Source organism: Pieris rapae, chromosome 20 (genome assembly GCF_905147795.1).
Source record: "Pieris rapae chromosome 20, ilPieRapa1.1, whole genome shotgun sequence".
In the NCBI taxonomy this organism is placed as follows: Eukaryota; Metazoa; Arthropoda; class Insecta; order Lepidoptera; family Pieridae; genus Pieris; species Pieris rapae.
In genome coordinates this window covers 6305395-6320710 of record NC_059528.1, presented here as the reverse complement: position 1 = coordinate 6320710, position 15316 = coordinate 6305395, and the positions used below count along the sequence as shown (strand labels likewise).

At 32.1% G+C, this 15316-nt stretch overlaps 1 protein-coding gene across 2 annotated transcripts in view; it reads right to left on the bottom strand.

Moving 5' to 3' along the window:
• Positions 1-12934, bottom strand: part of LOC110995978 (solute carrier family 2, facilitated glucose transporter member 8) — a 30342-nt gene extending 17408 nt beyond the window's left edge. The window contains exons 1-3 of one of the 2 annotated variants that reach the window (XM_045632710.1): positions 12724-12934; positions 7711-7712; positions 3109-3229 (exon numbers count right to left, since the gene is read on the bottom strand). In XM_045632710.1, the coding sequence (XP_045488666.1) occupies positions 3109-3190 (82 nt within the window). In that variant the 5' untranslated portion in view covers positions 3191-3229; positions 7711-7712; positions 12724-12934. Of the gene's footprint in view, positions 1-3108; positions 3232-7710; positions 7713-12723 lie in introns of both variants that reach the window. The other variant, XM_045632711.1, reaches the window with a different exon arrangement.
• Between the last annotated feature and the right edge of the window lie 2382 nt (positions 12935-15316).

The following is a 15316-nucleotide window of genomic DNA, read 5'->3' as shown; positions in this document are numbered from 1 at the left end:
TTAGTATATTTTTTAGATTTTAGATTTTTTATTGAATTGTTTATCACAATGTGTATGACACATTACACCTCTTTAAACACACCTGCCACATGTTTTTAAAGGATATTAATTATCTATATAAATAAAAATGAATTAAATAAGTTGGATTAAAACTCAAAGATGGCAGGGCCAAATCGAGTTATTTATAAATGTATTCAGTGAATTATTTGGAAAGTATTAAAAATAATGTTAACACTTAGGTTTCTATTTCGGAAAAGCGAACAATCTCTATAGAGTAGCATAGCAGAATGTTCCATATGTGTACTAAAAGGGCCAAGCTAAAAATCATAATTAATGCGAAACAAAGTTCGTGGGGGCGGCAATACAACATGATAACATACATATATTATATCAATCGTAGAGGTATATTGTCGAAGTATGTAAAAGCTAATAACCTTTAACACATTTGTCAGTATTAAAAAAAAATTGCTATATTAAAATTGTAAATATCTATAAAGTATTTACGCAATAAATAATTATGGAATTTGCAGAATCTTAATGCAACCAACATTGCTTAATATTGTGTTCATTTGTCATTCTTCCCACATATAAGTGTTGTGTCACTAGCGATTCTTGCTTCATACCGCATACTAATGTAAGGGTGCGTCCACATCTGGCGAATATACCGCGAATATGCATCTCTCGAGCTGTTTGCGGGGAAGCGCGAGAATTGAGTGCGCGTACGCATATACAAGCCCTTATGAGTTGCAGTTTTGTGCTCTAAAGAGGCGCACCAAACCATTGCGTGACTGCACGCGCACAGCCTGTAGGCAGCTCGCAAACAGGTCGAGAGATCCACATTCACGGCATAGTCGCCAGATGTGGACGCACCCTTAAGGTGGCGACTGACATCGAATTATCGCTCGATGTGAATATTCGCATGAACATTTGTTCGATCTGAATATTCGCGATCTACTGACATGCTGAATATTCGACTTGTAACGTGCTCACATCGAGCGAATATTGAATGTTAGTCGCCACCTTAAGGCTCTGCACTTAATGCTTAAATGCACAGAATTACTGCAATTCCCCCCCCCCTCCCCCTCAAAAGTAGGCAAAGCTTTCAAAAATAATAAAAAAAAAATTATGTAGGAATGCTCGAAAATGCATTTCGTTTCCATGTATACACAATGTGTGGGTAATATGTGTAAAAATGTAAATATAAAATGTAAAATAACACCTCACACCAAAGACCTTCCCCCCTCTTAAACGATGCCTTGATAAATGGAGGGAGTCTGAAATCTCTGCCTGCCTAGTAGTCATCACAGTGCGTTGCCAGTTATTATTTATATGCCATTCAAGCCCCGTTTAAGACCCATCTGGGGACTCAGCATTCAACCTAAGGAGACAACGAAATTGCTGACCAACAACTGTCTTTTGTTTCCGACAGGCGTCTGACCAAATAGTAAAATGTTACCGTGCTTAGTGTGATGATTCATCATCAGATAACAGCCTTTATTTCTTCGACAGCGTTATTATTATAATTAGAGGCGAGAACTAATTACAATACTGTATTCAGACAAAACCGACGACATCGTTTAGAACAACATACCGGTTATAATGACCAAAACCAAAGGTCACGGCGGGTACAGTATTAAAAAAATAAAATAAATCAGTGGCACTGGCAGTGGCTACAACCTCTTTAGTTCTGGGCCTCAGATTTCTGAAATTGTTTCATGATCATTTTTCAATCAAATGGGCAATAAGGTTAAAGGCTTCCTGGGACACATGCTGTCGACTTTTTGGGTCAAATTTCCTCACATTGTTTTTCTCCACCGTTCCAGTGATTATCGAATAGAAACGGATTAACAAAAATAGAAAAGAAAGAAGACAATTATTAATTAAGTCACCGTCGCTGTTTGATTTTGACAAAGAAAAACATTAGTTCTATTTATTTAGGTCTTGATTAAAAAATAATAGCAATTTATCAACTGCCTACGTTAAATACTAACAGGAAATTCTATTTTAGAGAGCAGTTTTGAAACGTGAAAAGATTTTCCTAGGATTTGCTCGAATCAAACCCAACGTGTACTAAGTTGGGTTTGATAGGCAACTTACTACATATATGTATAAAAAGTGCAACACCATTGCAACTAGACACTTGTATGGAATGAGAAAGTTTCCTCACAAAGTAATACAGCGAGTTTATTTTTAGTCATCCGCGGATGGCGTCTAGATTAAATATAGCCTGACAAATTACCATGTTTTATAATGAGTCTTTAAATTATTAATAAAGTTCCAATTGTGTTAAAAGTCTCTCTTAATCATCTCTTTAAAATTTGTAAAAAAAATGTTCCGTTAAAAACAATGCTGATAAAAATTATAGGATAATAAACAAAGTATGAAAATGTAAAATGCATTCATTGAAAGACTTTGAAGTCGATTTTTTTTAATTTTGTGTTAGATGGATTCTAGAAGGAATTCGATTCTAATTTTTTACAGGATATTGTCTGTATCGGGTCCGCCTGTATAAAAATATGGTTCCGTGTACGTTTTGTGTAATTTCTGTATCTGTGTCTATCCTAGGCTTAACTAAAAATGAAATTTCACAATCAATGGTATAGGAAATGACTTATATACACGGGTGGTGTTTATAAATATGAGGAAGTCGTCATTGGAGGTTAGCAACAATATGCGTTATGAATAAATTATATGACATTTATTAGATGAATTCATTACATATTAATTATCTTTAATAGCATGTGAGGTATTTCGTACACTATGTAACGTTTACGTTTACAGACGGAAACGTAAAGATTTATCTTTACGTCAGTTGGATACAAAACCAAAGAGCCGTATGATTTAGAAAATGCAGCACAAAGGTTTTAACCAAAACTACAGATAATAATTTAAAAAAAGAACACAAATATATGAATGCAACAGAGAAGTAGAAAGTTTATGTTGCTTTTGGAGTATGTAGTCTGTGGTAACGGGAAATAGGCGGGAATTTATTGTGTACAATCAGGACAGTATACAATTTCATAAGTGTAATATTGCAACCTAAAGAGAAAGGAAAATGATTTATACATACATAATTCATCAATGTTATATGAACGATAAATTACTTACCCATAATAGCCATAAAGAATTGATTGGCGATACCGCCATGTTGAAATTTTGCGAACCATCGTAGAGGGAAGATATCCAGCATAATGTTATTGATGTTGTTACTTCAGTCTTTCATTTTTTTCTGAAACAAGACATACAACATACAACTTTATGGTAATCTAAAGGTTAGGTCTATGGTTTAAAAAACTCAACAATTTAAGAACATTTCAAATATTCTTTAGCTAGGTAAGGTTTATAAGTATGTTTATTTTAAAATACTTAATATTAATTACATAAATAATTTGTTAAAAAGTTTAACAAAAGTATTAAAATAATGCTTGGGAACGATCTTAGTTCCCGGCTCTGAAAACCATTTAATAAGCGATTCTACATTTTGTTTATATGTACTTAGTTCATTTTACTATACACTTCAGCAATCATCAAGATAGTTCCAACTGTTGGAACCTACGACATATAGTGTATACGTATCAGACGCTTCATTCTAATAAGATATTAACAATGAGTAACTATGTCATTGTTTATAAGTCATTCTAAATAACAAATTTGAAATGACAATTGGGACTACCCATAGATTCTTAATTTGGCGGGAACTTGCGTCAGTCCATGTTCAAATGTTTTATGGTAGACATGGTGTGAATATCAATTGTTAAGATTTTATTACTTATACATATATTTGGGGTTTGTTGAAGAGATTGCTTAGTAGAATCAAGACATTACAATTTAATATAACGTAAATTTTTTTCTTGTTAAATTTTCTATTTAGAAACTAAAATTTTACCTTATGACGTAATATCTCAAAGAAAAAAAAAGAGAAAAGCGTTTTTAATGCGGCAAGATTGTCAATACTTTTACACTTAATATAGTCTCTATGCCCACTTAAAAATAAACTAATAACACGGAATTATAACTACAATATCCGCTATTGAAACTGAAGCAGACTGCATCACACCGGAATCGTTTTACGGAACTTAAATATCAATTTATTTGTTTGTCTCTAGTAAATGCTCGTTATTGATTAATGTTTGTTAGTTACAAGTTATCTGGATATAAGCCGAAAGAACTTGCGACCAGAGGATATAACAAGCAGAGTAGTGTAAACGCGAAAATAATTCTTTCACAGCGTATAAAAATATGAATACTGGCGTAGTTCGAAAAGAACAATGAACTAATTAGTAGGAAAAAAATAATGATTATTAAGAAATACATATACATATAAATATTTATGAGCGGATTAAAAACTAGACTTCGTGAGATTTTTGTTGAGTATTTAGATGATTTTTATAACTTTATTATCATATTAACATACACAAATACGAGACAAAACTCGTAAAATGGCAAGCAATAAAATTATAAGAATTTATTACATTTAGCACAATAAAACAAATAAATATTTGATCGCATAATTGAACAATATTTTACGACGATATGCCTTATCGAAACGAAACAATTGTTTGATCGTTTTATAGGTTTTAAAACATTAGACCATATCAAAGTCTATCGATTTGGAAATCTGGACAATGGGCGTATTGTTGGAAAATTTACACAGAGTAAATCTTCTATATATAATTCTCGTGTCGCGGTATTTGTGGTTAAACTCCTCCGAAACGGCTTTCCCAATTCTCTTGAAATTTTGTATGCATATTGGGTAGGTCTGAGAATCCGACAACATCCATTTTTCATCCGCCTAAATGTTAAGGGTAATCCACCCCTAAATTTAAAAAATTATGATACAACATTAGCAATATTGGAGTGTTTGACAAATTCAAAAAGGCATTAAAGATGCATGTTAGAATGAACATAGCTGACTAAAATTGTTACGGCTAATGGCGACGTGTATCTCGCTCGTATATAATATATACATATTAATATTAAGTTTCTCATGTAAATAAAATATTTCTGTTTTTTTTTGTAATGAGAAATAAAGTTCTTTAAACATAAATACATATAACCCTGGATTTTCAACCCTTTACAATCAACCCCTTTTTTACCATCGCGATTTTTACTTTTTATAATTTCTTTTTTTTTTCTAAATTCAATTTGATTTCTTTGATTCTTTATTTTTGATTTTTAGATAACTAGCAAGAATTGTTATTAAAAATATACTCTCTACATTAATTTATTAACCTACATACAGCATTCTTTTATTGTTACGAATATCCCCGAATGCTTATAGTAGATAATTATTTTTATTGACCTAAAAAAAAATTTCCTACAAATAATATACATGGCAAAACAACGTTTGCCGGGTCAGCTAGTATTGTTTATAAATGTGACCTTGAATGAAGATCTTGAAATATAGCAACGTAGATTTGATATTAGTCCCGTGTAAATTTTAAATTGGAGGAAATTACTTAACAGATCAGAGGCGAACGCGTCAAGGTCTTGTCTTAAAACAAACTACAATCTTATATCTTATCTTGTTCATATTATTAATGTAATATGAATCTATTACGCCAGACTGCACATAAAAAATAAAAATGTTTTACATAGTAAAATAAAAATAGCCTGTATTCTAGAACATAATAAGGCAAACGGGCAGGATGATAACCTAATATTAAGTTATATTACGCCCATGGACATTGCCAGAAGGCTCGCACGTGCGTTGCCGGCCTTTTTAACACACACGGGTACACGACCTCCGACGGAGTGAAGGTTTCTTTCAAATTTTTCCTCTTCTTAGTCCTCATCACATTTCCTGTGTTTGTGATGACAGATGGGTTAAAGATTTACTTGTGATGGTGTATTGAAAGAGAAGACGTCCAACGGAAACGAAAGAACGAAAATGAAATATGGAATAAAAGGGATAGCGGGGCTGGATATATTTTTTTTATTACAATACTAAAAAGATCAAGTATCAGTTTTGGAGATACATCGAAAAAAATATCGATTATAATATTAAAATTCTCTGACACTAAATTTCGTTTGTGTAACTACTACGACTCACAACATCAGTATTCATTACCTACGTCGCAAAATGGCTTAGAAAGCCTGTATAAAGCAAGTCAGAAAACTTTTTCGGCAGTTTTTTCTAATGGTGAATTTTTTTTTTAAATCGGTCCAGTAGTTTTGTGTGAAAACGTTACAAACATACAAAAACACATGTTGCCTTAATATTAGTATAGATATCTACATTATATGATTTTCTATTATATTATCATCTATGATGAGGATAAACACGTGATTTGATCCAATGTCATTTTATCTCCTAGAGAGTACTTGACTTGTACCTTGTGAAGTAACGACACTTTTGTAATGCGTGGCTCAATTCAATGCCGAAAAGTTTATCGACTTTAATCACTTTAAATGGTCCTCTTCACTTTTAAATCTCCAACAGTATGTCTAGGTTATATACAAGAGATAAATTAGTGTCTAACCTCGATTAAATATAATGTGTTTATATATTTATACGTACAAATGTACATAGGATATGTTATCCCCCAGAATACGAAAGAATAATTAATTTTATCAAAACAAGTTATTTTATTAGGCAAAATAATAAGCACTTGTAAAACAAACCTACATATTGATGATAGTAGAGAATTAAAATTTTGGAGAATAGCCCGCAAGGAATTGAACTGATGGGCCCGCACGCATGGATAGATAGACAGAGAGGCCAATGGGCAAATTTATTTATATATTAACTATAATTTTCATACATATAGTTTTCGGCTTTCTACATATACACTATTCCCATGCCTATACCTCCTCGCGCGCTTCAGCCCTCATCAAGGGCCACATTGCCCGCCCCGTACCGCCCTGTATCAGTAGGGCGAACACATACACCACCCGAAGGGGGCATTTGCCCCAAACGGGCCTAAGCATTCCCCTCGCTAGGGATGTAACATTAACCACGACATATATACTACTGTTAAGATATCTTGACTAAGCCCTAGAACAATTCGACTTAGGATCCTTCAAGAAAAGAGCGTACCAATTCTTAAAAGGCCGGCAACGCACTCGCGAGCCCTCTGGCATTGAGAGTGTCCATGGGCGGCGATATCACTTAACATTAGGTGAGCCTCCGGCCCGTTTGTCCCCTGTTCTATAAAAAAAAAGAACAGGGCGTACTGGAGGTAAATAGATGCCGCCTATTCTCCGAAATGAAAGGACCAAATAAACAGGCTGATGATGACGCTTCACACCATATTTATTACGATTTACCAGTTATATATAAACCTCTATTAAAGATAATTTAATGAACGACTTTGGGCGTCTTCCCCCAAAGCCCCTTCGTAAATAAGTACATATTATATAATTTAACCAATAAATTGAATAGTTAGACAAGTCTTTGTTGTGTTGAATAAGATGGAGTTTTATCGTTACTCGCATTTGTTTGTTTCGATGAAAATTATAGGCCGGTGAATGCGCTGGCCTCGGTCTATAACATGTTATTGCAAACCGGATATCTGAACCAATTAAGGGGTATGTCAAACAAATGCGTCGGTTTTTTTATAAACCGATACTAAACGGAATTTGAACTATAATAACAATAGTATTAGGTTGATTTTCTATTAAGTATATGAAAAATGTATGGAGTCTCTAAGCGAACCTTTTTCTTAGGTACTTAAATCTCATAAATGGGGCACTTCGGCACCCGCTTACTTCTTAGTGTGCCGTGAATTTGAAAATTGTCAAATTCATTTTCGTTTCATTTTTCAAATTATATTTTTTTAGGTAAGTACTATTTTATTTATTGTATTTACAATTTTCTTATCCTAAGAAATTTTTTTTCACCGTCGTGTAATTTTGGGTATAAATATATTAATATTAACTGCATATATGCACAATTATCTGAAATTGATAATAACACATAATAATTATTACTAATAAAATACACAAATTAACAATAATCAATAAAAAAGAATGAGACATAACATTTTTTTTAGAGAACAAGGTAGGTTTTATGTGTGTAATGCGTGTGTGATGTGGTTGTAATTGGCCCTGGTCCAGCATCATGCTGAGGAGCAGACTGTTCCATAGCGCTGGTCATTTTGCCAGAGACAACAGAAAGTCGCAAAAAAAGGAAAAAATAACGCAATAACACTAAAAAAAATAGTAACTGTTAAAGCCTTATGTAAAAAATAACAGTTAACCATTATTATCGTATCATTGGATTTATAATAAGTAAAACTAGTATGAGAATCTGTAAATTTATGTTATGAAAAATGTGTCTTTATGTAATCAATTTTAAATGGGCCGACACCTTTCTGCGTCATTTATTTGTGATATTCTAATTTCTAAGTCACGAGCCTTCTGTGACTATGAAATTCGTTCTTTGTTTTCACAAATAATTATTATATGTAAGTATATCAAATATAATATATATGAAATATTGTTTTGCAGAAACTCAGCTATACTGGTATATACTTAACATCAGGTATGCCTCCTGCCCGTTTGCCCCCTGTTTTATAAAAAAAAATACTCGCAATTTTGCGAACTACAAAAGTGGGGATAGAATTAAAAACGTTTAATTTGTAATAGCGGCTATTAGCTATCTGTAAAGCTAAATATTATGCCATTTATCTATCTATTTGTAACGTTATCGTCTTTTTTGGAAAAATAATAATATGAATAAGTGATTAACTGGATTTAATTGCATTCCTTCGAAATTCTTGAAATGACTCAGAGATGAGGCCGCTTCCATACTCCGAACATTTAGGATAAGATTCAAAGTTTGAAGTATGAGTCCCAATATATTTCATATGCTTAGTGGAGAACCAGCCACGGTATAATTTTATTATTATATTTAATAATGGCAAAAGTTTGTGGTAGGCTTAATGTGGAACAAAGTGAAAGTAGGCTGTGGGTGTTTCCAATTATTCAATCATCTCAAATGAAGCAAAAAATAAATTAAGTATATCTCAATATTGCGAAACAAAAATATTTCTAATTTAAAACTATTCTACTATCTTATACGAGAGCTACGGACGTATACGGAAAAAGTGAGTCGTTGGAGACTTGACCGCCTTGGCGGAGTATACTAAATGGCAAATAAAAAATTCACATACGAAGCAAAAAAACTAAGGCGACGCTTTATAACTTAAATGGAAATGGCCAGTCTATTGCAAGGTGTACAGACCGAATAAGGCTGACTAATAACAGCTGATCTTGATATTGCTGCGAAGAAACAAAATCAGATCCAAATGGAAAATTTATTATAATAATTTAAAATTTTGAATTTTTATATTTATTTGAAACTTATCCCAAAAAGAGTTCATACTACAAGACACGAAACAATAAAAATAGACCAGGTGTAATGCCATGCCTCCTGCATAAAGAGGATAAATTTTTTGTTATTAATTTATTTTAATATTAATTACTTAAGACATGTGGAACATGGTTAAATGACAGCTCCTTACTAATATTGTGTAAAACAAAAAACTTGGCGATTAAAAATAGTGGTGGAGAATTTATTGCCTGTTCTTCTCACCTTTACGCCCTTGATTTGAGAACTGGTAAATGTATAATTAAAAGTAGTTCATATTTTGATGTTCATAAGTGTACATTTAATTACCTATATGAATGTATGAATTTGAATTTGTATTAACAAAACTTACAGCCATTTGATGTGTAAATAGTATATCATCATTACATTCACTCACATAAGAAAATATACTAATACATTAAGCTTGCTTATAAATTAATTGTAATGTATACACAATTCATTTATATTGTGTACATTATATTTATAAAAAAGCACAACAGGCAAGAAAAAGATGACTTATTAAATTGAGTATTAGTTTAAAACAAAATCTATAGATTTCAAAGATCAAGTCAGGCAAGGTCTGTAAATTGGACCTAAATTTACAGTTAAGTCCTAAGTTAAATCAAATAGATAGGAATGTTAAAAATACAAAGTAGATGCCGGCTGTATGCGACAGAGTCATTTAGAGAAATATTTACATTAACTCCCTCGTATGTAGATCTCTAAAATTATATTAATCTGTTGTATTCAACCATAGATTAATACAATTTGGTAATATATTTCAAATAAAAAAAAATCCTGTTTGCTACGCTTCATTTACTCATATAACTCATTTACTAATATATAATGACTACTGTCGATTTGTTATAACGTAACAGTGTTGTCTACGTAACAAAAAAGGTAAGTTTGTAATGCTGCGACCTCAAATACGGTGTTTTTTCCGCATAGACTTTAAACTTCAATCATATCAAACGGTATACAAAAATGACTTATAATCAAGCTAGGACAACAAATTGTTTTTTTCATCCAGAGATTCCTTCTTACACCTAACATAAAATGCGTTAAGTTGTAAAAAATATTAATTTTAATTTGTATATATAATAATAAGTGTACATATTATATAAAATATACATTTACTAGAATAGTCTATAAATAATAAATAACGACTTGCGGTTTGTACTACGTTAGCGCAATCGGTTCATTACAGTTGAAAATCCTTCAATAAAATTAAAACAAAGAAATAAACACCATTAATAGTAATGTTTTAATACGCTTATTTCTAACACACAAATAAACAGTATTTATAATATTATCAACTTATATAGTATTAATAATAATTGAAAATAGATAAATAGAAATTCAAAACAATTTCTGGTACCTGTGGCAACTTAAATTAATTCCTTGTTGTAATGCTTAGCTAACTTAGATCTTTACAAGAGTGTACTCCAAAGGGAACGAGAATATGAAAGTTAGCGGAAAGATATATTTGAGTCGATAGTTATTTTCCACTTGTTCTGTGTCCGCGCCTTTGTGGATTCTTTATTTGTTCATAAAAAAATACAGACAATGAATCATGCATAGATTATAAAGGATGATATTAAACTCAGATAAAGTTTTTTTATAATTTCAGAGCAATGAACAAGCTTTATTTAAATTTACATTTGACGATTCGTTAGGTATTTGATGATTAGACGCTCGTTTTGTTTCTTAATTTCTAATTAACTTACATTACACTGACGCACGGTCTCATTACGGCGAGAATTATATAATTATAATAATATATTTATTTATTTTCTCACAAAAACATATAAAAACATATGTTTTAGTGTTACTAGGACTTGACACATGTATTAGATTTTATCTAAAAATTAACCGGTCTTTAAAATTCATTAACAACTTTAAAAGTACAATTAAAATGTTTTGCCCAGACACTTAGCATCTCAGAACGAGTGTCCATTCGTTGTAAAGATTTATAATTTTATTTTTATAATGATTTTGTAATTTAATTGTCTTTGACATATATATTGTATTTTTAACTGATAAAAAAAGGGACAATAATAATTCACTTTCGTTATACTATTTCACTTTTTCGAAGCCAATGGTTAAGTATACCTGCCGTGTGCAAGAGATTTGTAACACGAATCTGGAATGTATAAAGTACAAAACTAATCATAGAGATTGTAGACGAAACCATTGCAAGTAGTAGTAGCGAGAGATACCTTCGAATGTCGTTTCATAATTGGACTTTCATGTAATACAATTTATAGATAATATATCAAATGAAGGATGCCTAAATTATAAGCAAATATTCTCTATCTATACTCGCGTGATAGATCGCCTTGCGGAAAACAAATGTATCGAAACGAAAAGCGTTTTCACTCATTCAAAGAAGAAAGAACGTAATATTTCATTGAAAACATTCAAATATTTTCGCTATTGTATTAGCTGTACTTGCTTAGTTCTTAATATAAATTTAGTCATTAAGCAAACAAATTTAGTAATTAACCGGAAAATTTTACATCTGTTAGTTTAACAAAGAATCTTCTATTTTTGCGGTTAAATTAACTATCAATGTCAAATTATTATTTATCTTAACAAGTTCAAATGATAACTCCCGTGCTCAGTTATCTTAAATATATGATTCACGCAGATATTAAAAATACGATTACACAATGTTTTTTTAATACTATTTATGTTAAAATTAATAAAAATCTAATCTAAGGCCAGTATTCTAACAGTATATTATATTATAGTAGTATATTCCGTTAAAACAAATATTACATATATATTACATTACATTAGTAGCAGCTAAACCTGCTTCCATAAATAATGTTTAAAAAACTAATTGGAGTAATGGCAGAAAATACCAAAAAATATATAACTAACCAACCCAAAAAGATACGTCGCTTATAAAATAATATATAATTCTAAATTCTGGACAGCGTCACTTCGGAATTATTTTTTGTATCCTTTGTAATCTATAGATTTAAGAATTTACGACGCAGCTGGTAGAATAAAGGGAACCCTTATACCGGGACCCGGTTTATGACAAAAAGGTTTTGTGTTATAAGTTTATTGTCTATGAACACGTATTTTGTACGCAGCCAGTATTTGTTGTTAATAAATTAGGTTTTTACTATTTAACGGGAATAATTGAAATTAAAAATATATTTCAGAAATTTATAAACGTATTAGTTTTTAATTATTTTTTTAAAGTAAATACCGTTTCAATTAATAATTATATTTTCTAACTATCCAGTTTTTCGAGCAAATAAATAATTAAGTTTTTATTTAAATTTATATTTGTTTGATAAACTCATTTCCTCTAGTGGTATTTTACTTAAACACGCCAATATTTTAAATAGTTAACACCTTTCTAAAATGTATTAATAAAATTAAAATATACTCACATAAATCAGTAGAAATCGTTTAAATCCTTTTTAAGTCTGGTTCAAGATGGAATGTCTGCTTACTTTCACTTTGACACTTTCACAATAAATATTTTTTAATTCATAAAAATATATGAATAATAATAATAGTAGTTTTAAATCCAAATTACAGTCAAAACTTGGTCAGATCGTAAATCTTAAAAGTCTCACACGCGTGCGCCCGTTACCAACTTAATTTACACACTGATGACTGAAGTCTATAGTCTACAAAAGTCCATAGAAACCATAAGGAATAGAAGCGAATCCGCTCACTGGTTGTTTGGCTTAAAAAAAGTAAACATACGGTTGTTCGCACTGGTTGATTTTTCATTGAACTGCCAGTGACAATGACAAATAATAAACGTTTTGACTAAAATAAACATGTGGAGCATAGATACTGTTTACATTTGAATTTAGAACTGTATTCAGTCGTGTTTTTTAGGAAGAAGAGAAGTGGGTATTTCTTTAAATTAAAAAAATTAACGTCAAATTGTCTGCATAAGTGTGATAATATACTGACGTATAAGCTTTGAGTCTAAGGATACAAAATATATATATATATATATAGCTCAGCAGCTTCTGGAGCTTATATTCTAGATTTTGTCCATATTTATATGAAATTAAACCTTGAATATGGAATGTGAATATGGGCATCAAACAAAATCACTTTGCGACAGTGACCCACTAACGTTAAACGAATTGTTTGTGGGTCACGCCTGTTTAAAAGTAATTTTGTCCCAAGCCCTCTCACGCAAATGTTATACATACGCCCTTATATATATATATATATAAGGGCGTATGTATTCCATATTCAAGGTTTAATTTCATATAAATATGGACAAAATCTAGAATATAAGCTCCAGAAGCTTCTGAGCGTGTTCTTAGCTGAGCAGTTATTAACGCTAACCACCGCTTTATGGAACTAGCTGCCCATTTAATTTAATTGAAGTACATATATCGAACCAGTATAACGAACCAATTTTACTTAGGGTACTTGATGAAAAGAGCGTACCAGTTGTTAAAACGCCGGCGACGAATTGCCTTCTATGTAAGTGTCTATGGGCGGTGGTATCGCTTGACCTGGGAGCCTCCTGCCTCCCCCTGTTATATAGAAAAAGAAATGCAGTTGTCAAGAGGTTCGTAGACATGTCCAATTTTGGCAAGCAATTATTTTAGAGCCGAATTCCTTCTTGTTCGAAAGATGCTCGTATTGGCAATGAAAATAGCATTTTATAATAATTATAAACTACTTTTTTCCATGATATTGACACAAAAGATTGATTAATTACAAATAACTCAACAGTTATCTGAAATTAGTATGCAAATTTCGAAATATCGTTAAAAAACAATTATTATTTATAGTTTCATAATATAATGAATGATGGATAGGTTTCAGTATGAGCTGGTAAGCCGTAGATGTAAGCAACTACCGGGGTCCACAGGATAGTGGAACGACCGTAAAATATTGATATTGATACCGACACACCGGCAGCATTAGAGGGTTTATCATAAACTGACATCACTTTATCTGTATCGGATTTAGATTTAAACTTGATCATAACAAAAAATAGTTCAATGGACTACATAAACATGCGATTGGACAAGGAATGCACGCGATCAATACACTATTTTGTCAGATCCAATACTTTTCTGCGTTTGTTAAGGCAAGTACTTAGTACCCACAAAGTATAGAGTACTTACTTTCATTGATATTGCGAGTATGTGTGACTTTTATGCCCGACGCATACTTTTTTTTTTTTTTTTTTTTTTTTCTAGAGCGCATCGTGCAATCAGTCTTCTGACTATGAGCAGATGAGTTGTAGGAAGACTGACGGGTGGAGACATTCCTCAATAGGAATATCTACCATAATAATATTAGCTCAGACAATGTTGCCGAGCTCAAGGGTTCTTCGTCTTTTGAGACGGCTTATACACTCGGGTAGGGTGAGTTGAACAGCTAGGTGGTTAGGATGGTTTTCCAGCCTAGTCTTGTACTTCTGGGCGTACAATTTTATTTCCGCTTTAACTGTAGGTATGCCCAGGTGTTCATGTACTTCAGCGTTTTTAATAAACCACGGCGAGTTGCTTATTTGTTTAAGGATGTAATTTTGTGTTCTTTGAATTTTAGTTTTATTAGAGTCGCATGTTGCTCCCCACAATTGTATTCCGTAGGTCCACACGGGTTTTATAACAGAATTGTAAATAAGGAGTTTGTTGTCGATGGACAATTTCGAGTTTCTACCCAATAACCAGTGCAGCCTCTTGTATTTCAAGTTTATTTCAAGCCGTTTTGCCTCGATATGCCTTTGCCATGTCAACCTACGGTCCAGGTGCAGTCCAAGATATTTGACTGTATCACTTTGAGGCAGCTCCCTTCCTCCTAGGTTGACAGGCGGGCATGTCCTTCTTCCCAGAGCGAATGTCACCTGCACTGACTTGCCCGTGTTTACCCCGATTCTCCATTTATCGAACCAGTTGCTTATTTCATTTAGGCTTCACGCATACTTAATTGCGTCTTACTACCCTGAGATCCTGAGTCTAGATTTAGCGCCAAGTGTAACTTCCGTACCTCTAA